The 24,971-nt window shown below is 37.7% G+C and overlaps 1 protein-coding gene across 2 annotated transcripts; it reads left to right on the top strand.

The window, feature by feature from the left end:
- Nucleotides 1-202: 202 nt before the first annotated feature.
- On the top strand, nt 203-14,967 carry copz2 (COPI coat complex subunit zeta 2). Of its 2 annotated transcripts, XR_014920007.1 has the most exons (10): nt 203-314; nt 7,543-7,611; nt 8,597-8,681; nt 9,400-9,491; nt 11,245-11,300; nt 11,912-11,989; nt 12,199-12,250; nt 12,499-12,607; nt 13,138-13,176; nt 14,836-14,861. XR_014920007.1 is itself a non-coding variant. In XM_085453339.1 (9 exons), the coding sequence occupies exons 1-9, from the start codon at nt 297-299 to the stop codon at nt 14,881-14,883; spliced, it is 537 nt and encodes a 178-aa protein (XP_085309465.1). In that variant the 5' UTR covers nt 206-296; the 3' UTR covers nt 14,884-14,967. The 2 variants fall into 2 exon arrangements, 1 of the variants encoding a protein (XP_085309465.1); XM_085453339.1 differs by lacking the exon at nt 12,499-12,607 and having other exon boundaries at nt 206-314; nt 14,836-14,967.
- Nucleotides 14,968-24,971: the final 10,004 nt, after the last annotated feature.

Here is a 24,971-nt window from a genome sequence, read left to right as displayed (position 1 = left end):
CCGCCTGCTACATGTGGCACATGAACTGCTCTTATCCAGAGTAGACTCCTTAAGAGCATCTCGACTTTTATCGTGAAAGGCTCAGACAGACAAGAAGTGGGAGGAGGGCGAAGCGTCGGGATCGCGCTTCACTCCTATGGTTCTATTCGGTTGGCTGCTGCGAGCGCGTGAGCGCGCCCGGGCGGCTCCGTAAAGAAGAGAAAGAAAAAAAATAAAAGCGCTGATCTCGGCGTGACAGCTCAGAGCTGTCCACGTCAACACACCGAGCGAGCGGAGCGACGGCAGCAGCAGCAGCAATGGATTCCACGTCTCCGGTGAGCCTCTCCGCCGTTTCACCAACTAGAACGGGAACCAGTGTGCTTTCATTTCCAGGTGGATGGGATATTAATGTGCTCGGCGGTTTATATATTTTGGTTAGCAGTGTGCGGGACATTTGTTGCACTATAGCAGTTAAGGTGTTCGGCAAGAAGGGGGGTGGTAGACAGGCGGGAGGGAGGCTGGGAGGGGGGCTTGGGTGCAGATTGTCCATAAAGCAGAAACAGCTTTTATTTTTAAGTTAATGCTAGTGGACTCGGACTGGAGCTGACTGTGGACACGCAGGCCTGGTAACTGTTTGTCACGAAGCTAAAGTCACACTTTTTCTTTCTATGTGTATGTCATATGTACAAATATTATTGCTGATGGTGCTGACAGCGCGACAACTTCTTACGTTGTGAAGTAAATTCCATTACCGTGGAGCGGCTGACCCACAGCTGTTACACACTTATCCACACAGAGTCCAGCGTGGAGCGCAACAGGATGGCGCTACACGGTAATCAAGCAAAGCTTCGGTTCCTGCACGGATCACGCGTGTAAAGCGGACACTGTAGTGTTTAATGGAACAAGCGGTATGGTTAAAGCCGGTCTGCGTATTTAAATGCCTGCGTGTGTTGAGCATATGTGGACTGACGTGTAGACCAGAGCAGGTGCCACGTCCACTGTTCTCTCTCTCGCTCGCTCGCTCCTCTTTTGCCCTGCGCACCATTATTCACTCCCTCTCGCCCTCTCTCTCTCTCTGCGTGTGTGAGTGTAAATTTCTCTTTCTCTCTCATCCGTGCTTCTCCAGAATACCTCTATCTGTCCTAATTCTTTCTTCTTGGTTTACTCTTTCTCGGCTCTTAAAAGTATGATCTTAGCCTGCTTATCATCGTTTTCCTTATAAAGGACCGTAAATTGCATCATTTTGCATACAAAACTAGTGATACTCCTACACAATGTTTTGCTTTGTTATATATTGTTGAACAATATGCAGCAAAGGCAAAAAGTAGCTTTCTTATGTAATTTTACTAAAGTATTTTAAAGAAACTTTGCATTTTACTGCATGTTACTGTAGAACTTTGGCATTTTTTACATACAAAATCCTTTATTGTCCCAACAGCCCCAACTCGAATATCTATAACAGGAGAAATCTACTTGATAATGAATGAATATCATATAATATAAGGGCTGTTACTTTCAATATACTTATCTATTTACACTTTTCTAGTCAGTAGTTTCTGTGTAAGTAGTCTGTGAGTGTTGAGTATTTTTACATTGTGGCTTTGCTACTCAAGTAATCACCATGTGTACTACAACAAAGTAACTTAATCTAAGTGAAAGATTCACATTTTCCATTCCTTTCTTTCAGCTCTAAATTGGCTGGAACAGCCACAGCACCAAATTGCTGCTTACATGTTTATAAGAGGAATACATTCATATATAGGACAGAAAGCAGGGATAATGTGTTTATTGATATCAGTGTACTATTTTTAGTTGTGTTACAACCATTTTCCACTGGCTAAATGTTCAGAGATCGTGGTTTATATTGATATTGATGTTTAAAGTAAGAATCTTCTACAATTAACTGGCTGATTTACAACTAAAAGTGAGCAATGGAAAAGTAATAGCAAAAGTCAAATATAAAAACATGTATCTCGTGTATAAGGTAGGTCATGTAAAAATGCAACTCTTTAAAATACTACAGATGCCACTGGTTACTGCCCAAATGTTACTGGTATAGATGTTGGCCTACTGCATCCCCATCCATGCACTGATGGATATTTATCCAAATACTTTTGGATAAATGTAACTGTAACTACAATTCTAAATTGACATCCTAAATAAAGTAATATAAGTACATTATTCTGATAATACTCAGAACTGCATCGTCAGCGTATGATTCTTACAATGCCAGCTGTATAATTTGATTTACGTCTAGCTAATGTAAATTATCTGAGTAATTCTTTTACTTTTCTCTTACTTCTTCTCACCATCTTGCTCTTTCACTTCCGTTGAGATTTTTGATTATGCGTCTTTCTCAGACTCATTCTTTCTTTTTCCTGCCTCCCTGGTTTCATCTCTGCCCCTTCTTGCTTGTATGTGTCTTGCTCCTTTCTCATGCATTTGCATCTTAATAATAGGGTTACACCCCCTATTTACTATTGCATGTCTGTGAAATTAAAGTTACATTTACATGATCTGTTTTTAATCTGGCCTTTTCTGGTTCTTTTCTTTTGGATCACTGTTATTAAGTGGAGTCATTTAAAACAACTGATCCTTCAGAAAAAAAACCCCACTATAAGTTGCACATTTAAAACACTGGGGGACATGGTTAACTCTCAATATCTACACAGGGGATTAAAAATATTAATTAAAAAAAAGGTCAAGTGAAATATTCAGCCAACAAATTCATTTCACATAGATGCTAAACCAGCTAAGTCTGTACTTGGTTAGCTAGCCCAATTTACTGGCCCAGACATGGTGAGAGCTGCTGTTGCTTCTCCATCTCCATCATCATTAGAGCTTTGCTTGTCAATGTACTAAAGGAGTTATTAATAACTCATGTTATCTTCTCAACATGTTGGCCAAGGTGGTTAGCAAGAGGAGACTAATCTATTACAATGATAAATCACTAAACCCCGTTTATTTGTTCATGCTAACTGTGCTTCCACACAAAGCGCAAGTTTTGCAGCTCAAAACTGATCTCAGAGATTTGAGACTGACATTGTAGTCCAAAAGGTGTAGATGAGCCACAAAATATTTTCAAAAGTTTAACATTATAACAGTGTACCAGAACAATTAAATTAAGAGGACAATAAAAGTATCAGCCACAGGGGTAAAATTTATAATCAGTATTGAACATCCGACAACCCTTCAGCAAAAAAGAAACATAATAGATCACCAAACTACGGAGCCCCTCTGATGACATGGTCCAAAAAATAAATAAATTGTGGCCACAAAATACTATTTCGTGGGCACAAAATGGGTATAACGTGCGCACGAAATGCTAATTTGTGGGCACAAAACACTTGACCGATAACCGTGATCCTTCCCAGGCCCTTGCAGTTGGTTGGCAATAAAATCTATCCCGGCGTCCAGGTCGTACTTACGTCTGTAAAGCAACTGGGCTCTCAATAATAATAATTGCTATATAACTTTTGCACTGTCCACTTCCTGCTGTGACAAAACAAATTTCCCACGTGTGGGACTAATAAAGGTTATCTTATCTTAATATCCTGTTTAAATGTCTCTCCGTAATAATGGTTCCTTGCAATGCCAGGATTTTCAAAATGCATTTGTAGCTCATTCCCAGCCTAAAATAAAACTCAATCATACTGTCTCTGTCCATGGTGTATAGGTTTAGCCTACTCTTATGCTTATGTCTCTACACAGCTGTCCAGGAATTGTATCAATATGATGTGCCTATTTCGTGCCCTCGAAATAGTATTTTGTGGCCACAAATAAGTATTTCGTGGGCACGTTATACTATTTCAAGGGCACGAAGTAGTATTTTGTGGCCACAATTTATTTATATTTTGGACCATGTCATCAGAGGGGCTCCGTACCAAACAGCAAAGAGGTCATTGATAAAGTACAGTTCATTTTTTTTATTAAAATCAATGTTTGACTTTAAAATGAGCCACATTTAGCATTTCCTTTATTACAGCATCAGCTAAAATATCCTTTATTTTGCAAATTGTGTTCCTACCATGCAATCGCATGGCAAGATGCTGTAAATGGACCAAACTTCAGTCAGGAGAACTGAGATAACCCATCCACAATACGAGGTTAGTCATTAATTTACTGTTGCATGGGCTGGGCTGTAGTTACATCATAAGGTTTTAAAAACTGAGCTTTAAAATGTATAGTAGTAATAAAAACAGAGGCTGACAGTGATCACTGCCTTTTTTTAGGGGCTTGTTCAGATTAAATAGAACAAGATACAAAACATTAAAACATGTTAAAAACACAACAGCCTTAATAAACGCAGAGTAGTTTGGACCCAGAAGCAGGGTTGATACGTCATCACTTAAAGACCGGATACTTAGGGAGACAGTATTTGTCAAAGTAACATCCACATGAATGGCAGAACCCAATAGAACATTGAACAAAGCATCACACTGCCTTTGCCAGCTTGTCTTCTTCCCATAGTGCATCTTGGTTCCAGGTGTTCTTCAGGTAAGTGACATACATGCCATCCACTTGATGTGAAAAAAATTCAAAGATTTGGCAGACCAAGCTACCTTCATCCATCGCTCAAAGGTCCAATTCTGATATTCACATTCCAATTGTTGCCACATTCCACGGTGAATAGGGGTCAGCATGGCATCCTGAGTGTTCTGCGGCCATGATGCTCCAACTGTGTATTCTGAAACCTTTCTATCGGAATCTGCATTACATTTTTCAGCAGTTTGAGCTACAACAGCTTGTCTCTTGAATCCGACCACACAGACCAGCCTTCATTCCCCATGTGCATCAGTGAGCCTTGGCCACCCATGACGTTGGTTCACCACTGTTCCTTCCTTGGACCACTTTTGATTAGGGATGGGTATTGATAAGATTTTCACGATTCCGATTCCATTTTCGATTCTGTTTAACGATTCGATTCTTTATCAATTCTCTTATTGATTCTTTTTAAAAAAAGGAGAACACTAAAGTCAATTAGCTTAGAACTTTGTTTTATATCTTCCCTTTGAACAAGATAGAAATTTAGGAGTAGCATGGCCTTACAAACCCAACAGTGAGATCTTAAGAGATCCAGCCTATGGCTCTTCAATGGGGTGTCACAGGGTCCCCGGGGAAAAAAAACTGTAAAATAATAAAATAAATATTCTTCTGTAGGAATAACAAAGTATAACATAAATTATTCTGTAGCAATTACACAAGAATATCCAGTAATGTCCCTGCCTACAATTAAACACATTCACTTACCGAAAATCGGGGCATCTGCTGTGGCAAATGGGTGCAAGCCTTTTACCACAAACTTAGTCACTGCTCAAACTTAGTCACATTCGTCTATCCTGGCCTGAAAGGAGACGCTACCGGTAGACTGCAGCGAGAACTGCCAGCATCTGAGCCAGCCAGACTCTGTCTCATCATGGTCACTAAATGCACAGTAATAGCAGGTTTTGTAATAAGGCGGATCGCGCTAACATAATATGCACTGTTAGTTGATTATTTACCTGCCGCATTAACGGGAGAAGACGTGCAAACGTTACCGCTGCTGCTGGGTTGAGATTCACGAGTCCGGAGCGGAATTAAAATCACGACATTCATTTAAGGTCATCGCGTGTTTTGTGAGCAAATGCTTTTGCATATTCGCAGTGTTTCCTCCCTCAAATGAAATATCTACTTTGCAAGTATTGCAAGTTGCCCTGTTGTCATCCGTTCTCATAAAGTATAACCAAACTTTTGAGCGTTTAAGCCGCTTAGGCGCCGTTTCCTGCCAGGTAAATGACGCTCCGCAACGTGGTGACGTCATTCGGGGCGACTGGAATCGATAAGGGAATCGTTTGCAAAAATGGCAAACAATTCCAAGGAATTGAAACAGTGGGAACCGGTTCTCAACAAGAACCGGTTTTCGATACCCATCCCTACTTTTGATACATATTGAAAACTATACACTGGGAACATCCAAGAAAGAGCTGCAGTATTGGAGATGCTCTGACAGTCATCTAGCCACCACAATTTGGCCCTTGCCAGACTCTCTGGTGGAACAGAGGCCATGATGAAGAGTTAATCAGTGTTATTCATATCACCAGTCAGTGATCATAATGTTATGCAATGTGGATATGAAAGACAGGGTCAGAGGCAGATTGCACCAGAAGTTTCAGTATTCAAATCTCTTTCCAAAATATGATTCTTCAGCTTGATATCTGTTAATGAGTTTAAGTTTGCTGTTTATCTAAACATAGACTGCACAATACTTAATAATGGCTGACATATTGCACCTGGACCCTTCAGCACTTAATAAAACTTACTAACTAGGTGACTGCTGAATGTACTCGTGCTTGTAGCCATTAGCAAACTAGCTAAGAACAGAGACATAAGCATATAGGATCTGTTCTCATGCCTGAAACTCATATTTGTTTAATTGGACAGTGGTACATTTGTCTCCTAGTAACTAATTCATAATTCAGTGGCATCTTTACCGGCTAAAACATGTTCTGAAGACCCAATGAAAACTATTTGATGTAACATTTTTTAATATAATATGTATTGGGCTATAGGTTGACATAACCTACACTCCATGATCAAAGATATTCTTTTTATACTTTAGAGTTTCTGGTTTCCTGGAAAAATATTGAGAACTCCTTCTGCACTTGGTAGCAAATAATAGTCTTTATTTTTATGGCCTTGCCTTGTGACTTGAGCTAGCTGCTAGCTTTCCTTCAGTCAGTTGTCAGCATACACCTCACGTGCACTTTGCTAATCAGAATGTTATTAAGAGTAGGTATTTCTGCTGCATCTTCACCTGCTTCCAGGGTGTATGGAGAAAGGAAAAGAAAGGAGTAAAAAATAGTATTAAGAATGACCTCGTTGCATGACAAATTAAAGTAAAAGACTTGCAGTACTTGTCATTGGTTATGTAGTGTTTACCTACAAATGCTATATGCTATAACTACAGTATGTTGGAGTATGTCCGTGTATGTTTACTCATCACTTAAAGTTCAGTCAGCATCAACATAACAAGAAACACGTTTGATCAAATGAAGGATAGACTGAGCCATCTACAGCTTTAGGACTCTGGTTATGTGAGCCTGGAATACTGGACTTTGGATGAGCTAAGTGTCTGGTCTAAGTTCTGTGATACACTCTGACTGTGAATCTGTGCTAGTCAGTGCATAACAGAACTTTGTCCCGGGTCTGAAAAATCATCGCAGGGATGGACAGATAGCTGTCTAGATGTGGATGCAGGAGAATGGAAAATGTATTAAGTAGAAATATGTGATAATTCCCAGAACTGGAAAACTGTAAAACAAACCAGGATAAACAACAAAGATTAAAACACTGAATAAACTGCAGCATAAATTGTAGAAACTGGTTGGACTGGGCAGCTTCAGTGTGTGTAAGTAGATGAGAGAGTATTTAAAAGAGGCTGCTGCTGCAATGCTCTTTTAAGTGTTATCCAGGTATGAGAGGAACAGATGTGACTGAAGCTATGCTATTATGTTCAAGATGTTTCCCCAAGATGACTCAGCGAAGCTAAAATATTTTCAATGTTCTTTCTGTTTATCGCTGCAGGAACCGTCCCTCTACACAGTTAAAGCAGTTTTTATTCTCGACAATGATGGAAACAGACTTTTGTCAAAGGTGAGTTCAATGTGGTCTTTACACAAGGGAAAAAATGGAAGCGCTTTAATATAAACTTTGTTTTGTATGACAAAAATATGAAAGGGAGTACTTTCATGAATAAGTCACAATATGGGACATAAGTTTTATATGACTTAAACATGAAATTTACATTGCACAATAAACAATAACCATTTACTACTGAGGGTAATTTAAATTTACTTCAAAGCCCTGTATCTGAATTTTTTGTACTTTTTTCTTGTAGAAAATGTAAACAGTATTTTGAGGAACACATTAATATATTTGTTAAGATGTGCCTTGATCAGTCTTATTGTTGTCTTATACATCTGCAATGTTTATTTCAGAACTGTTCCAAATAATTATTGCTGTACAATATTAGAAAGAGACCTCTGATGATTAAGAGCAGCACTTAGTGAGAGTAGGGTAGAAGAACGTCCTTTCTTCAAAGCACCTCAATCAGGACCAGGATCAGTGAGAGACAGTCACCTGCTGTGTGTGTGTGTGTGTGTGTGTGTGGGGGGGGGGGGGGTGTGTGTGTGAATGAGTGAATGAAAAGCGAAGACAGAAAATAGGACAAGCGATGTCTGTAGAGTAAATATGAAACCAGTCAGTTAGCTTACCAACTAGCTTGGAAATTTCCAAACAAAACAAAATCTGAGTTTTCAGTGACTGATTCACAAATAACGACTGCCCTGATTATCACCAGCTGAGTCGTCTACCTACAGTCAGAAATAATAAGTGGCTATGGCCGAAGTAGATAAACCTGAGAAAAGATTTCTCAGCTTCAACTTGATTAAAGTAACTAACAGTGAGTGCAAAGGATGCCGCTGATATGTTTGTGTGGGTTAGGGGTGCATTTGATTGAGTTGATTTCATTGTTTGTAACAGTAAATACTAACTGGTAAAGTTTAACTATCAAGTTTAGAATTTATTAGCAACGCACTATGTAAGTAAACTGAGTCACTCATAAAAGTTCCTGTTTTAGTACTATGACCCAGAGCTTTACCCCTCCATGAAGGAGCAGAAAACCTTTGAAAGGAATGTTTTTAACAAGACACACAAAGCAGACAGTAAGTTCCACTCTCTTCTGTTTTATGTAGATCTGTTCTGGTGTGTGATGCATGCGCCCCCACCCCCACCCGTCGCTCCCTCCCTTTGTATTGTGCTGAATGTTCACAGACGTCTCCAGTGTCCAGACTGTTACACACTCTCTTGTCACTTGTAACCTAAATCACTTTTTACATTGACCTGGTTTCCACCCGCCAAACCATGCTAGACCATTATTTGTGGCAGAACGCTGTAGTTGGTATTACCCTTGTAAAACTTTTGGGTTTTCATTCATTTGGATGAAAAACCTGACCTACCCATAAGCTTTTTTGTAGGATTCCAAGTTTCACCCAACTGATACCTGAGTCTCTACCCCTGGCCTCTTTAACACGTTGCCATTATCTCTCCTTTTGTCCTAATCTTCATTCCTTATTTTCTCCACTTCTGCTTTGTCTTTCTTCTCCCCTTTTATGTTTTATCTATCAGTTCCACTCCTTCCCAACATTCATTTGTATCATTTGTTTCTCCGACTCATCTCCTTCCTCTCTTTATATCAAGTTTCTGTCTAATTGCTTTTCTGTCACTCGTCTCTGCCTTCTTTCCCTCTCACCCCTTTGCTTGCCTGTCACTATATATTTGGCAGTTGTGTCACTGAATAAACTTTATTTTACACTTCTATATAGAAGCAAATTAATAAAGTCATGCTTATGCTAACCCTGTCACGTCTCATTCTCTATCTAGATGAAATAGCTTTTCTGGAAGGCATGACCATCGTGTACAAGAGCAGTATAGATCTTTTCTTCTACGTTGTGGGAAGTGCTCAGGAAAATGAGGTGAATTAAATTTTGTCTGCCAATAAAGTACATCTGCAGTAATAAAATTAAAATTCATTGTGAATATGTTACGTCAAGTTTATCTGCATATGTTTTAAAAGGAGCTCAGTCATTTTTGTTCAAATGTTTACTCACATAAGCGTGCTTTTATTTTTTTATTTATTTTTTTAAATTTTATTCTGCTTTGTATTCTGAAGGCAGAATGGCATGTGTTCCATGTCACCAGACGGTTTCTTGTTTCTTCTCAGCTCTTAAACAACAAATTCATCCAATATTATTTTTCACACAAATCACATAAGTTACAGTAGTAACCTCTTAACAAGAGTTAGGCTCATATCAATATTTTTTTATGGAATTCTCAGCTGTAGGCACACAAGACAGTTTAAAGGTAATTACTTGTTGTTTCTAAATTCAGTTGCCTGCTCTGGTGTCACAGAAAGGTTGCATTTCTTATGCAGCATTCTCAGAGTCAGATTAATGTTTCACTGACATTAAGACAAACAGGCAAAGAAAGCAAAAAACAAAAAACCTTGAATAGGTCAGCATGTCCACTGGACACTGAGCCAAAGTAAGAATGAACATTTTAGGAATATAAGAAACAAAGACAGTGCTGGGGTTTTCTTTGCTCTGTTAGAACGTTGTTGGGGGTTATTTGAACTTTAATAATTCAGTGTTAGAAGTAAAATACTCCTTAAAGTTAATCAAATGAAGTCAATTGTCCAAATTTCTAGAAGACTATAAAATATTATATTATATTATACATATTATAATATTACATATATATTAATATTATATTATATATTATATTATATATTATATTATATTAATATTATATTATATTAATATTACTATATAATATAAAATAATACTATAAAATATATTGTATTTTGTCTACAATATATTGTAGACAAAATACAATATATTTTATTGTATTATGTATTATAGAAATACATAAATATAATATTTATGTGTTTCTATAAATACTCTTTGGTGCAATGCAAAAAAAAAAAAGTAAAGACGGAAAAAAACCTGGAAAAAGTTGTGTGTTTATACACTACAATTGAAAACTTGGCGATACCTTCACATAATAATGATTTCTATTGTAAAATGCTAAAGATTATTTTCAAGGAAAAATAAGATACTCCATGAAATCTACTTAATTAGTCTAGTAATTGCTCTTCAAATTGAGGTGCTTCAGGGCAGTAACATTTACCATAAAGGTTCAGTTAGCTACAGTCTCTTTCATTTGTACAGCCTGTGGGATTTATGGATTTTTTTAAGCTATTTTCAGGGATTGTTCTATATGTTGCAGTTGTGTGGAGATTATTTTGGGTTACAGCTTGGTTGGAAAGTTTTAAACCTATAATGATTAATAAAAGAACACTTCTCATGAGCAGCATATTCACCGATATCACAGGTGTCGAAATCCAGGGCTCGAGGGCCGGTATCCTGCAGGTTAAATGGCTAAATGACCTCCTCAACATGTCTTGAAGTTCTCCAGAAGCCTGATAATGAACTAATCATTTGATTCAGGTGTGTTGACCCAGATTGAGATCTAAAACCTGCAGGACACCGGCCCTCGAGGCCTGGAGTTCGACACCTCTGACCTATATACTTTGCTAAGCTGGTATATGTTGAATGTGCAATATTTAGCTTATTTAGGCCATGAAATCTAATTGATTCTGCTTTAACATCAATTTGCATTGATTTATATCTTTGTATCTCATATACTGACTTTTCTTTTTCTTGGTAGCTCATGCTGATGTCAGTACTTAACTGCCTGTTTGACTCCACCAGTCACATCCTCAGGTACCGTCTTCAAAAAAAAGTTTTTTGTTTTCAAGAAAAAACAAAAACTGCATAAGTGAGTGGTTTCATTGATATTTTGTAATGATGTTTAGAACAATACAGAGGTAATCAGAGCCCAAATAGAGAAATTCACAATCTTCTTTTTCAGACTTTTCTTCATGCAAATGAATTAGAGCTTTTGTCCTCCATGTAGCCTCAGTAGCATCAAAGTGTTATAATAAATAATGTGAAATATAAATAATTATATTTAATAAATAAATTCAACTAAATGACAAATAGTACTCCTTTTTCATTTTAACCTGTTAAAGCTCATATCAGAGTCCCTCACTGTTTATTGCAACATTAGTCAAACAATGATGGGTATGGTTACTATGGGAACCAATGCAATAGTAATGCAGTGTGTGAGTAACTGAGACTAAGGAGAGATTGAGCTATTGTGAGGGCAAAAAATAAAAATAAAGCAATTATGGGTTTTTAAAAAGCCAGAAATGTGAATACTTTAAGTTACTTAAGTTAGAGGAATAAAAACTTTAACTTAAAATGATGATGATCATATGAGATCCTAAGTAACGTGTCTAATGACGCGTGTAATTTTTTTATTTATCCTGCAGGAAAAATGTGGAGCGGAGGTGTTTATTGGAAAACATGGAAGGAGTGTTTCTTGTTGTGGATGAAATCATTGATGGGGGGTGAGAGAAAGAAAAGTTTATCCAACTAGAATAGTCAATATGAGTTCCTTTTGATCATTTTGCCTGATATTTATAGGCAAAATGATGATAGGTATTTCTATTATTAAAATAAAAAAATGTTTAGTATGTAAAATGCCATGATCCCATAAGCAATCCCAGTCCTGCTTATACAGAACTCTACCCTTATTGGTTGTTTTTCCTGTTGCCAGGGTGATTCTGGAGAGTGATCCACAGCAGGTCCTACAGAAAGTCAACTACAGGGTAAGATTTCTGTCAGTTATTCCCCAAAACCTATTGTATCAGTATAACCATTGGAAATTCAAACAGAAAACAAGTGTGTTAGATTGTAGAAATACAAATCAATGCAGGTGTTTGGTCTGATTAGAACGGCTACATCAAGATTTGCTGTAGCTCCCTTTAGCTTTTTTGACTTGCTTCTTGCCTTCTCTTCCCTGTTTTACTTTTCTTCCTGTCCTTCTCCCTCTCTCTCTTCTTCTGATTGGTGTCAGCTAATGTCAGAGCCAGCCTATGGCTTCGTCCTCTTTGATTACATCACCGGTAACCTAGAGGCACAAACAGACAGGAGCCAGCTGCTGTAGACAGACAGACAGACCGAGGGTGAGAGAGGAAGAAGGCCAATGTGAAAGATAGTGACGTGGAGAGAGAGAAAGAGTGAGTGATTGAGAGAGTAAGAATGAATGGATGAGAAGGAGTAAGACTCAGTGAAGGGAGGAAGGAGGAATGGGCAAAACAGAAAAGGTAAATGCATGGTGGGAGAGCATGTGGACTAACATGTTATTTTTCTATACTTGATAACTATGACCTGCTGGTGGCGCTAGAGTAACACTGAAGACGTCATCCAAGTGAAAAGAGTTATTCTCTGGGAACTGTGTCAATCAGATAATTAAAGTGAATGATTGCATACCAGACGGTGCTTGCCCTGAAGCTACACCACAAGCATGGCTACAAGCTCCACTATGAATTGTGACTGGTTGAACTGTTAACTAGCACTGTTTGAATGTCACTGGGTTATAGTGTGCTATTCTTTGTTCCACAGACCTAATGCACTGTGTGTGTGTGTGTGTGTGTGTGTGTGTGTGTGTGTGTGTGTAAGTATTTGACTTTTTTTCATGTCATTTTGATTACAGGCGGATGAGAACCCATTAACTGAACAAAGCGTGGCTCAGGTAATACACAAGCAAACAGACTCTGTGAATATCATTGCCAAAGCTATACACACAAACATGAAGGCATCACATGCATACACAAATGCAGTTCAATTCAGTTCAGTTTTATTTATATAGCACCAATTTGCAACAACAGTCTTTTCAAGGCAGTTTTAATTGTAAAGTCAATCCTTCAGTGGGTCGGAGCTGTTTTAGAGGCACTGGAAGGACATAAAGGCATTTAATAATGTCACCCCCAAAAAAGCTAATGCTCTATAACTGACACACCACAATGAAGAAAAGGAGGATAACCATTAGTGGCAGAAGAGGAGATTCTCTAGTTGACGTATCAATTGCTTACTGAGCAATTACAATTATGTTTTGAGCTATAACAGACAATGCCTGACCTCACATATTTCCAAAGTTTTAGTCACATGGTAAATGGACTGGTTCTTATATAGTGCTTTTCTACAACTTGCCTCATTCACCCATTCATACAAGCATTTTAATGCTTTTTCTGCTAAAGTGCTTTATATCTGACATTCATTCATGCGCCGATTGATGCATCGGAGAGCAACTTGCGGTTAGTTTTTTGGCCGAGAATATTTGGCATGCACATTTATTATTTATCTTGATTGATGGACAGATGGAGGAGAGCTGAATACTAAACTCAGAGATCATGTCCACTCGTGTGTTTTCCCCATTTACTCAAATTAAAAGAGTTTTTGAAAAGATTATAAGCTATGAACGTTCATACCTTGGTTGACATTCTCATCTCATTTCCATTAGTTTCTAATTATGCTGCCTGTACATGATGATAGAAATTTGACAGCTTGTAGATCTTGACCAATGCAATGCTATTGACTAAACACAACTTGCGGTATATCTTGACTCTAACGTGCATCTAACGTTTTTACGTGATCAACACAATAGACACGCTGCACATTAGGCTGCCTTTAAATGCCATACTGAATCAAGGGCCTTTAAATTTGAGCTTAGTGCGCCACCTGCTGGCCGATTTCTCACTGCTGTAATTTAACCTCTTCTAAGGACTGAAAAACAGTTAAAAGATAAACCAGTAAAGAACATACAAGAACAAGCCGTTGAAACATGTAGATTTTGAAAACATTAACCCACTGTATTTATTTAGTGGCAGTAGAACAAAGATGTGTTTTGTATTACGATTTTGTTGCGCTTTAACATGGTGGCATGACTTCACATGGTTGTGAGCATAAGCTCAGCCTGCCCTCTAGTGTTTAAACAGTCGTACTGTAGCACCATGCTTTACTGTGCAGGAGTTCTCAGTTATGTAAAGCATTAGAACCACTCTACCTTTACTAAACAGACTTGTATTCTACGGTAAGATACTTTTTGACATTATATTGTAATGTAAAGGGTAATACTGGACTGTGCTAAGGTTTCAAAAACTTCTGTAACACATATATGAGAGCAACAGAACGAGCAGTGTTATAACTAAGTTACTATAGTCTAAACCCAATCTTTTCCTAAAACGAACTATTTCTGATGCCTAAACCAAATACATATCAGAAGTTAGAATAAACACATTAAATGATATATGTGCATACTACACAAAGGTTGCATTTTCTGTTTGTTTATAAAGCAGTTGTCATTCATGTTTTGTTATTATATAATTTTCTTTCATTTTTTTTACTTTTGCAGGTTTTGCAGTCAGCCAAGGAGCAGATCAAATGGTCTATACTGAAATGACTGAAAACAAATCTGATTTTCCAAAAAGAATGTTTCCAGTCCCAAAGCTATTTTACAGGGCCAAACTGAAGGGATGGATGTTACTGAAGTGATGGCCAATAGGCTGCCTTAGGTGTGTTTTTTGTGACATTTTTTTTCTATTGTGTGTGACAAGTATTTAATTCATTTGGGAGTAAACATAGCCCATATGTGGAGGTGCCATTTAGCAAGCCAAATGACACTTCTTATTTTATTATCATAAGTAATATGCAGGCAGCTATCCAGTACCTGAATTATCAAAAGAAGTGCAAGAGATTGGTGGAACAACATTGTTCTCAGTCCCACCGAACTGATCGTGGCTTCTGGGTTTCTTTGAAGAGTTATGCTCCCCCCCCCCCCCTTTCACATTGTGTGTGTGTGTGTGTGTGTTTGACTGTGTCAACAATATTACAAAGCCAAATTAATTTCTATTACAACACTACAAGAATACAGAAGGTAATACTAAAAGTTTGTTGTATTGAGTTTCAATTGACTCGTTACACTCATGATTTCCATAATGCTTCTTTGAAGCCCAAAAGCAAATGCAGTTATGTTTTATGACACTAAGAAGGCACTGTGGTACAGATGCAGGAAATCTAATTTAAGGAAAGTCTGCACATGTGAATGAATTTTAGAACCAATGGGAGCTTAAAAAAGATAAAAATAAATAAATAAAAAAGTGCACAGGATCCTGTGGCCAGAGTTACAAAGAATATTGTCTATTCTACTGTTGTGATGATAATTAAAGATTTTAAAAGACATTACATGTTTTGTTAGTGGAGAGAAATATGGCCAAAGAGAAACTAATTATTATTTTTACATATGAATGTTGTTTTCTCTGTCTGCAAGAGAGATAATAAAACTATATTTGTCCTGGTTTCAGATGGTCTGCTTAGCCATTATATATTCTTGTACTTTTATTTTTACTTTCAATTAGTTCATCCCCGTGGATGCCGCATTTATTTGCGTTCAAAAGTGTCTAACATAATGAATATTAATAAGCACTCTAAAGGACTTCGTTTGTGTGGGCGTGGTCTGGAAAATTATTTGCAGAAATCAGGTGACGTCAGTTGGCACGTGGTTAAACTCACCGAGCCAGTGGTTCGTTATGGGTTTATTTTCCGATGATATTATTGGCTGGCTGCCGCACACGCCTGCAACTCATCGGAGGGCACAAGAAATCAGACGAAAGCCTTAAATTTAAGGTACAAAGAGAAAATTAATGTTTTTATGTTATTACCAGATTATTTATTATTTTGGCTGAAATTGAATTATTATTGATATCCTGAAATAAAACTGAATAATACTTTTGAAATGAAGGTTGTCTTTTCTTGATTTTCACCAGTGTTTAATCGTAATATTTGATCGTAGACCTATTTGATGTATTACTTCATAGTTAATTATATTTAATGGTTTAAAGAGTAACAATGTATTTAAATAAGTCATGAAAAATATATTTCCATGCATTGTATTGTTATTTTTTTATTATTTATTAATTTAGTCGAAGAAAGAGGTAAATCCTTTATAACAGCATCAGTAAGATTCAGCGTGATAGCAGCTACTCTTATTTAATTGATCCTTGGTGAAGGTGCAGCCTGAAAATAGGTGGAATAAAAGTGCATGCAATCAAAAAAAATATTAGTATGGATGAAATATTAGTAGGAATTCGACCGAAAAATGTTTTCACCATATTGAGTATCTTGGTCTGCCTGACATAGAGCGACAGAGAGCCATTGACTTTCACACCTACAGCCCATCTAGAATCGCCAAGTTACCTAATACATCTGACACGTCTGAATACTAGTTAAGAATGATTATTAATATCCATTGTACCACATGTGTAGAAACGAACATGGGGTCATAGAGATGAATTTTGGAATAGAACAGAAAAGCCCTTTATGGTTATTGTACATGTACAACGAAATTATGGGTGCTCCAGGCCAACTGTGCTTGAGTAAAAAATATGAATACTAAAGACATAAAGAATAAATAGGAAACAGAAAAATATATATACAGTCAAGAGGAATATATACAAAACAAGAGAAAGACAAAAAAAATGATAGAATGACAGCTTCTGACTCAGTTTTATTAATAATTAATTGTCCTCTCTTTATTGTCAAAATTGATGCGTTTAGCATGACATTGCTCTTCTATGGTTTGTTTCTGAAATATGGCAAAAGTGGGCATTAAAGGTCTGACTGAAATAGTGTCAGTCAAACAGATGTACATTATTGGACATATCAACAGATGTACGATAATATAGTATATATTATAACACAATATGGTACTTATTCTCTTTCACGAATGAATTTGAATGAGCCCCCATCCTTCTTTCCACAGATTGTAGTTTCTATATCACCTTGTTACATTATCCCACTTTAAATATTTTCTTTTTCTTTCTTTCTTTAACTTTCAGTGGGTCTTTCAGATCACTGTGGAGGAATTCTGGTCCATTCTTCTTTTCAGAATGTTTGTAATTCAGCCACACTGAAGGGTTTTCCAGCATCGGAAGTAAACTGTTTTTCACGCACTGTACATATATGAATCAAAATACAGTTAGAGGCATGAAAACTCACTTCTTGTCTATTTAGACAAGAAGTGAGTTTTTCATGCCAAATAACCCATTAACCATTTGGTTAATGGGTTATTTGGCATGCTGATACTCTTCTAACCTCATGAAGAATAAAAGGGGATCCGTTGAGTCATCTGCAGGTGCAAGATCAAATGGACCCATGACACTTGCACTTCAGGCTAGGTAATTTATTATGATTAGGCAGATGACCCTGGCTAATAGTTCATTTTGTTCAAAAACTCTTTAACAATTTAGATTTCTGCTAATGTTCAAACCATGTTACACATGTCTGTGTCTCAAACAGATTTTCAGAAATCAGTTGTTGTATGAAATCATAATTCATATTTTGGAAACAGATACGTATCTCTTAACTTTGAAGCTTCAAGGATTTAAGATAGTGAAGGTAGCTAATTTTAAATACCTGAGGTCAAACATCCAAAGCAAAAGATTTTTCACAAGAGCGGTGAAGAAGAGAGTGCAGGTAGGCAGGAATGGGTGGAGACAAATGCCGGGTGAGATTGGAAATAGGCAGAGGGGAACAGGATGACATGACAATGAGCTAAGAACAACTGAGGGAGTAAATATAAATTGGGATGTGGCCAAAGTGGAAACACCTGTAAAAAACACAGAGCTGAACTAAATCTAATAATGAGACATAGGAAGTAAGTATAAACAAAGCACAAGCACAGATGACTAACAAAATAACTCATGAAGAACTAAACAAGGGGACATCACTGACAGATACTAAAGCATAGACGGGGAACACTTGGCGAGACGGTTTAAACTGAAAGAAGAAATATAATAAGCTCAATAAGTGGAACAAAAGCACAAAGCACAATTAATAAGAACGAGGACTATAACCACTTCACCAAATTCAAAAAGAAAAAGGAAATGACAAAACTCAAAACAGCAGGTCAACAACCCAGGGACCATCACGCACCATTTCCCATTCTCATACAGTTCCTGCAGCAGCTTAAGTTTGCCTGTTTGACAGAAGTGGGAAGTAACAAAGTACAAATACTCTACAATATTACTGTACTTTAGTAGAATTTTCAGGTATTTTACTTGAGTATTTCTTTTTCTGACAACTTTTTACTTTTACTCCCTACATTTTTAAACAAATATCTGTACTTTCTACTCTTTGCATTTTCAAAACAGACTCATTAGTTTAGGTTCAGCAGTATCATCTATAGCGTTTATACACAGGAGTTAAAGTGACCGGAAGGAGTACTTCAAAACTCTAGCTAGTGCAAAAGAATAGGAGGAAGCATGAAAAGAATGACGATTTTTAAGTGTCAGGTAATTTCAAATTCAATGTCAGCTCAACAAACATCAGCAAACACACAAACTGTTTGTGTGCAGTTTGTCTCACAGTGTGTTGCAGCTAAAGATCCAGCTGTTGTATTTCACATCGAGAGAAAAGAGAGAGAGCTAACTTCACTCAGAGATGGAGAAAGATAAGAAAAACAGGAAGACGAGAGGTTAGATTTAAAGGTAAGGGCTGCTCAGGGGTGTTTGATGAACTGCAAATTTAAAGCCTACTTGTAATGTCTTAATTTTGATCACATATTGCATGTGTATATGATATGTGTCGAGGAATTATATATTTTCATGTTGTGAAGTATTCTGCAAAGCAAAGCTATACAAACTTTGTGTTATTCAGATGTTGCCTGAAAATACTGGGTAGTTTTGTTCAGGATAAACAGGTTAGTTTGCAGTACTGTGGTGAATTCACAGTAAAGTTCTGTGTTGGACTTGTGCACAGTGGCTTTGGTGCTCATGGTAAGATTTAGGTTATATTAAATGCAGAAATAAATTTGCATTTACAATGATGAATTCAGACTCAATCACTGAATTCCAGCTTTATACCAACCGCATACTGTATAGTATAAAGACTTTCAGTGCAGAGGATGGACATGAACCATCAAAGCTAGTGAAACTGCAGACATCTTGTTAAGTTTAGCTGTGTAAATCCACAAAGAGCAGCAGGTCAGTTGATCATAACGTGTACACTAAGAAAACCCACTGAAGCTCACATTAGAAATTATTGTAAGTTGTGATTCTTTTCTCCATGCTGAACCACTACACTGACCTTCGGGTTTCCCAACCTGCTGAATTCCACTTCAACGCCTGACTGATCTTATTTTACTGTTTATGTGTGGAGGTAAAGTCACCCTCTACAAATCAGGGGAAGATAAATATATATATATATAAAATATTTTTCACTGCCTGTGTCCTAGACAACACACTTCAAGCTAAGTAAATTCATTAGAATTAGACTTTAAATTTGAACAATTTTTGTATTATCATGTACTAATATTATTTTATTATCATATTAACATATCCCAAGGTTCAGCTACCTTTGCACAAAAGCTGTTAGTAGAATTATCCATTAAGGAGCTACCTTTTACTTTCTTAATCTAAGTACATTTGAAAGCCTGTACTTTTTCCCTTTTACTTAAATAAAAACGTTGCTGCAGTACTTCAGCTTTTTATTGTTGAAGTACTGCAGCTATCTGTACATCTAGGTAAGTAAAGAAAGTCTGTGCTTTTGCCACCTCAGCTGCTGACAACACAAAATGAAGATGCGTTTTTCCAGAACCGAAAGCACTTTTGCATATAGGATCTGGCGACCCCTAAAGGCAGCAGTCACAAAAAAAAAAGATAGTGAAGTCTTCAAACTATTTACGCAGATGTGTTTTACAGATTGAAAAATATACTCAGAATACAGACAAATACACATATTTACAATACAAATATATGAGTATCTATAGTGTCTATACACAGAGACTGGAACTCTTAGACTTTACACAAGTGTGCTCCTTTTATCTCATGTGATTCCTAACACAGGTGGCTGCAGGAGGGGTGATTACTTACAAGGGGTCTACAAAAGGTTTTTGCTAAGTTTTTACTAAGCTGTAAAAACACTATTACTATATACATTACTATATACAGTTTCATAGATAGATTGATTGATCTATGGGGGAACAGATTGATGATAAGAGCGGTCTGTGTGGGGTGTCTGTAGCTCAGGTAGGAGAGCAGGTCGCCTACTAACCGGAAGGTTGGTGGTTTGATCCCAGTCTCCTCCAGTCTGCATACCAAGATACTAACCCCATTAATGTTGAATGTTAGATAGATGCAGGTTGGTGAATGTACAATTTGTGTGAAGTTCAGATAGAGCAGAAAAGCTATATAAAAACTGGTCTATTTATTAAAAAAAAAAAGACAATGGAGAAGACTGTGAAAGAGTAGGTAGGGTGTTAAGGAGAGAAATGCAGAAGTATGGATGCTAACAGATTTTGCACAACACCGGGCATAAACCGGTCCGTGGCGTAAAAAAGGTTGGGGACCGCTAGATTACATCTTCTGCAGAAGGTGCAATCTGAAAGAGACAGAAGACTTCAAAGTTGCATCAGGGGAAAATATAGCTGTCTAACGTTGGATGGTAGTCTGTAATAGGACTTTAGAAATCAGAGAAAGCAAGTGAAGGCAGAGGCAAGAATTAAATAGTGAGAGTTCAACAAAGAAGAATGTTGCACAACATACAGATGCCGAAGCATGCTCTTACTTACCATCTATCAATGTCTTGAGCCACTCCTTATTTCTTGATATTTTGTCAGGAAGGCAGCACGGTGGCACGGTGGTTAGCACTGTTGCCGCACAGCAAGAAGGTCCTGAGTTCAATTCCACCATCAGGCCGGGGTCTTTCTGTGTGGAGTTTGCATGTTCTCCCCGTGTTTGCGTGGGTTCTCTCCGGGTACTCCGGCTTCCTCCCACCGTCCAAAGACATGCAACTTGTGGGGATAGGTTAATTGGATAATCCAAATTGCCACTAGGTGTGAATGTGAGTGTGAATGGTTGTCTGTCCCTGTGTGTTGGCCCCGCGACAGACTGGCGACCTGTCCAGGGTGTACCCTGCCTCTCGCCCTATGACAGCTGGGATAGGCTCCAGCGCCCCCCGCGACCCTGAAAAGGATAAGCGAATGGATGGATGGATGGATTTTGTCAGGAAACTAGGAAACAGGTTTATTGAAACATGGGCTAATATACTTAAAGGAGTAAGGCAAAACAGAGTTTGTACAATTCTGACAACCTTGAAAGTCAATATTTGGTATGATCATCTTTATTCTTTAACACAGCCTAAACAGTTTTATTTAAGCTTTCTTAGAATTTCTGTCAGTAGTTTTCTGGAATAGTTTTCCAGGGTTCTTTTCCATTTTCTCTTAGGACACACTACTTAAATAATATTGAGGTCTCTGCTGTGGGGAGGCAGATAATGATAATGTTCTATTGTGTGTTTTTCTACCCGTTAGGGATCACTGTCATACTGACAAATGAAGCTGTCGCCAATCAGATGCTTTCCTGATGATATCGCATTATTGATCAAAATCTGATGGCGCTTTTCTACATTGATATTTCCATCAATTTTGGCATGATCACCAACACCATTCACTGATAATTTGAATAATAATTTGAGTAAAAAATTTCCAATTTGGATTCATCACTCCACGAGACCCATTGCCACTGATTTTCATTTCAGTTCTTGTGTAATTTGCGTAACTTTTACTTGTTTACTGTCATTTTAACTTCCACTAAGGCGATTTCTAGCAAAGCTTCAGTAACCAATAAATGAATAGTAGATGGAAGGCCCTAATGCATCTCTCAGGCCCTGTGTCAGGCTATTGCTGGAGTTTTTCCTGTTTCTTAAGGACATGTCTTTCAGATACCTTTCATTTGCTGTATATATTTTTATAGGTGTGCCACTTCTTGTTTTGCCCTCCACTTTTTAAGGACATGCTACACATCATGCTGAGATATAGTTTTTAGCTAATAGCTCTTTGGGAGTCACCTTGCTGATACAAAAACACAATTTTATGCCTGTCAAACTGTGTTAACTTTGAAACCTTTTGTAGAGTCAATTGAAGAAATTAGAACAAATTAAGTGTTTTTTGACAGGTTGCTAGTAACAAAGTGGCAAAAAATACAATTTAAAATTGGTTATCTGCTGCGTTGTCTGGTATAATATGTGTAGACACCAGATCACTTCATCCTTTAGGTTACGTTACGTTTGTTTTATGTCTGAATGATTCTATATAAGCAAAAAAAAAACATTCCTCTGAAAAAGCTGAACACAAGGATTGGACCGAAAATGAGTGGAAAAGTACCCAATGTCCAAAGAAAACCTTCTGAAAGCTGGAGAACTGTTGTTCAATATCACTTTAAAAATGATAAGAAGGTCTGGCTCCTTGGAAATAAAATGCAAAGAAATAAGGGGGTGGCTCAAGGCTTTTGCACAGCACTGTGTATCCAGTATGTAGTTTTCACTGTGACATTAAAGGTTCTTTAGCTGTTGATCAGTGTGGAAAAAGGCCACATTAAAGTAAATGTGAATGACCTTTTATGTGCTTATGCATGCATAAACACATAAAAGTCATTCACATTTGCTCTAGAGAGCCAGTTTTGTGACAGCTGACACTGAGATGAGATGCAGTGCACTTCAGCAATACAAAGAGATGGAAAATATACTCTACTGTTAAAGGGTGAGAAGGCTGTAATGTAATGAATGTGTTCTGAATTTATTCTAACTTGACAGGGAAAAAAAACATGATCAACATCATCATCCTGTCTCTCAGGATGGTCTGGCTCTTATTACAGCAGGTGTTTACATACAGAAGGGGAGCTGCCTTTTACTGACATAAAATTTTTAAAATTAGTCACTTTGTTTGATTTGGCACTGATGTGTGTGTCTAAGTGTGTGGTAGAGGAAAATATATGTATGTATATCTATACACACACATGCACAGAGAGAGAGAGACAGGGACTACTTGTCAAACATGGACCAGACTTTCCCACCTCCCCATATTGTTTGAGTACCTTCCTTTATTCATGAAAGCACATCATGCTGTCCTAATATGTGTACTGCATGTAAGCAGATTAGACTCTTTTTCCTTGTTTTACAACAAACCAACCGAGGCAGGCTCGCTGCGATTGGCTTGTGGAGAATTTGAATGTGGCAAATGATTGGCCAAGTGTGTGACATTGATGGACTGGCTTCCTGGTGATTGGTTAATTAAGCTCTGACATCACCAGTGAGGGTTGTTGACAGAAGGGGAGAGAGACATAGTGTGCATGAAGGGGAGAGAGAGAGCACGACAAAGAGAGAGAGAGAGTGGGAGGGATGAAAATTGATAAAGAGACCTAGTTTTAACATTGGTGAGAGAGGTGGGCGGTCAAAACTCTCTCTCTCTCTCTCTCTCTCTCTCTCTCTCTCTCTGTGTGTGTGTGTGTGTGTGTGTGTGTGTGTGTGTGTTTGTGTTTGTGTGTGTGTCTTCCCAGTCATCCATTTCCTTCATTTAATCATTTTCATCTTGATTAAAGCAAACTAAACAGAATAAAGTCAGCAAATAGACTTCTAGAGGAAAAGTTTACATTACATTTATTGTTAAAGTTCTGCTGCACTTCCAGTCTTATTTAGGAGCAGCGTTGGGAAGTTATTCGCTTTTTCCAAAAGAAAAAGAAAAAGCGAATACATTTCCACTAGTTCGTGCAAATGCAAAAATATCTTAATTACAAGCCATCTTTGCCTGACTGGTGAAAGGCGGGTGACAGTGGACGGTGAGAGATCTCAACAATTTCACTAATAGAACTTCTAACTAGGTCACTGTGAAGCTGGCTAATAGCTGAAGTTACAATTTGTTGTGTGATTACAAAAGTAATGACAGTTCCATTTGATCAACTCCCCAACCCTAACTGTGCTACTTGATATACAAGGAAAACCTGAATGGTAAGTCTTTGGGAGACTGTAAGGTCAAAAGAAGCTTATATCTGTATCTTTCTGTACAGTAAATAGACAAAATATATGTATGTATAGAAACCTTTCAACTTTCCATGAATTCTTTTTCTGTCTGACTTAATTTTTTGGCTGGAGGTCCAGTGAGTCAAGGTAACTTTAGACAACATTATTTTAGACTACAAGTAGGCTGCCGGGACTGATAAATTACTTTAGGAACTCTTGTGGCCAATAGTTATGTCTCTTTTTTCTTTGGCATCGTAATGTCTCGCCATGACATAACCCTGTTCCTAAAGAAACAGAGTAGATGACGTCTCAGGTTTCGATTGGGTTTGTCTGAGCATGGCCAAATGTTCTGTCTGCAAACCCTCATCTTTAGGTGATGTGGAAATGTAATTACGTTACTTTTCTACAGTGCTTTCCAGCTGGGACCCTGGCTGTAAAAATTAATTAGCACTTTCAAAACGCCAAGCCTGTGACACCATAATGAGTAAAGTGACAGGCAAAGAGTCACTGCCAACAACAGCAGGCAGGCACAGTTTCCAGAAACCTCCAGAGATCTCCAGAGCAACTAAGAGAGAACCCAGCTGAATGCCTGGAGACTGCTAGGTGTTTCCACTAAAAACTTGCCAAAAGCACCAGTGAAACATTTTAACAAACTGGCTGAGAATTTAAACAAAAAGATCAATACATTTTTCATATCTA

Source organism: Copadichromis virginalis, linkage group LG4, assembly GCF_057382275.1.
Source record: "Copadichromis virginalis isolate Kocher_CV1m ecotype Utaka linkage group LG4, C_Virginalis_male_GT1.1, whole genome shotgun sequence".
Classification (NCBI taxonomy): Eukaryota; Metazoa; Chordata; class Actinopteri; order Cichliformes; family Cichlidae; genus Copadichromis; species Copadichromis virginalis.
This window is presented reverse-complemented; position numbering and strand designations above follow the sequence as displayed.

Bases quoted from the DNA above. Each gene is read 5' to 3' on its own strand.
- copz2 (XM_085453339.1), top strand. The intron at 7,612-8,596 runs GTGAGTTCAATG...TTCCTGTTTTAG, and splicing joins GAAACAGACTTTTGTCAAAG to TACTATGACCCAGAGCTTTA. The intron at 11,990-12,198 runs GTGAGAGAAAGA...TCCTGTTGCCAG, and splicing joins GATGAAATCATTGATGGGGG to GGTGATTCTGGAGAGTGATC.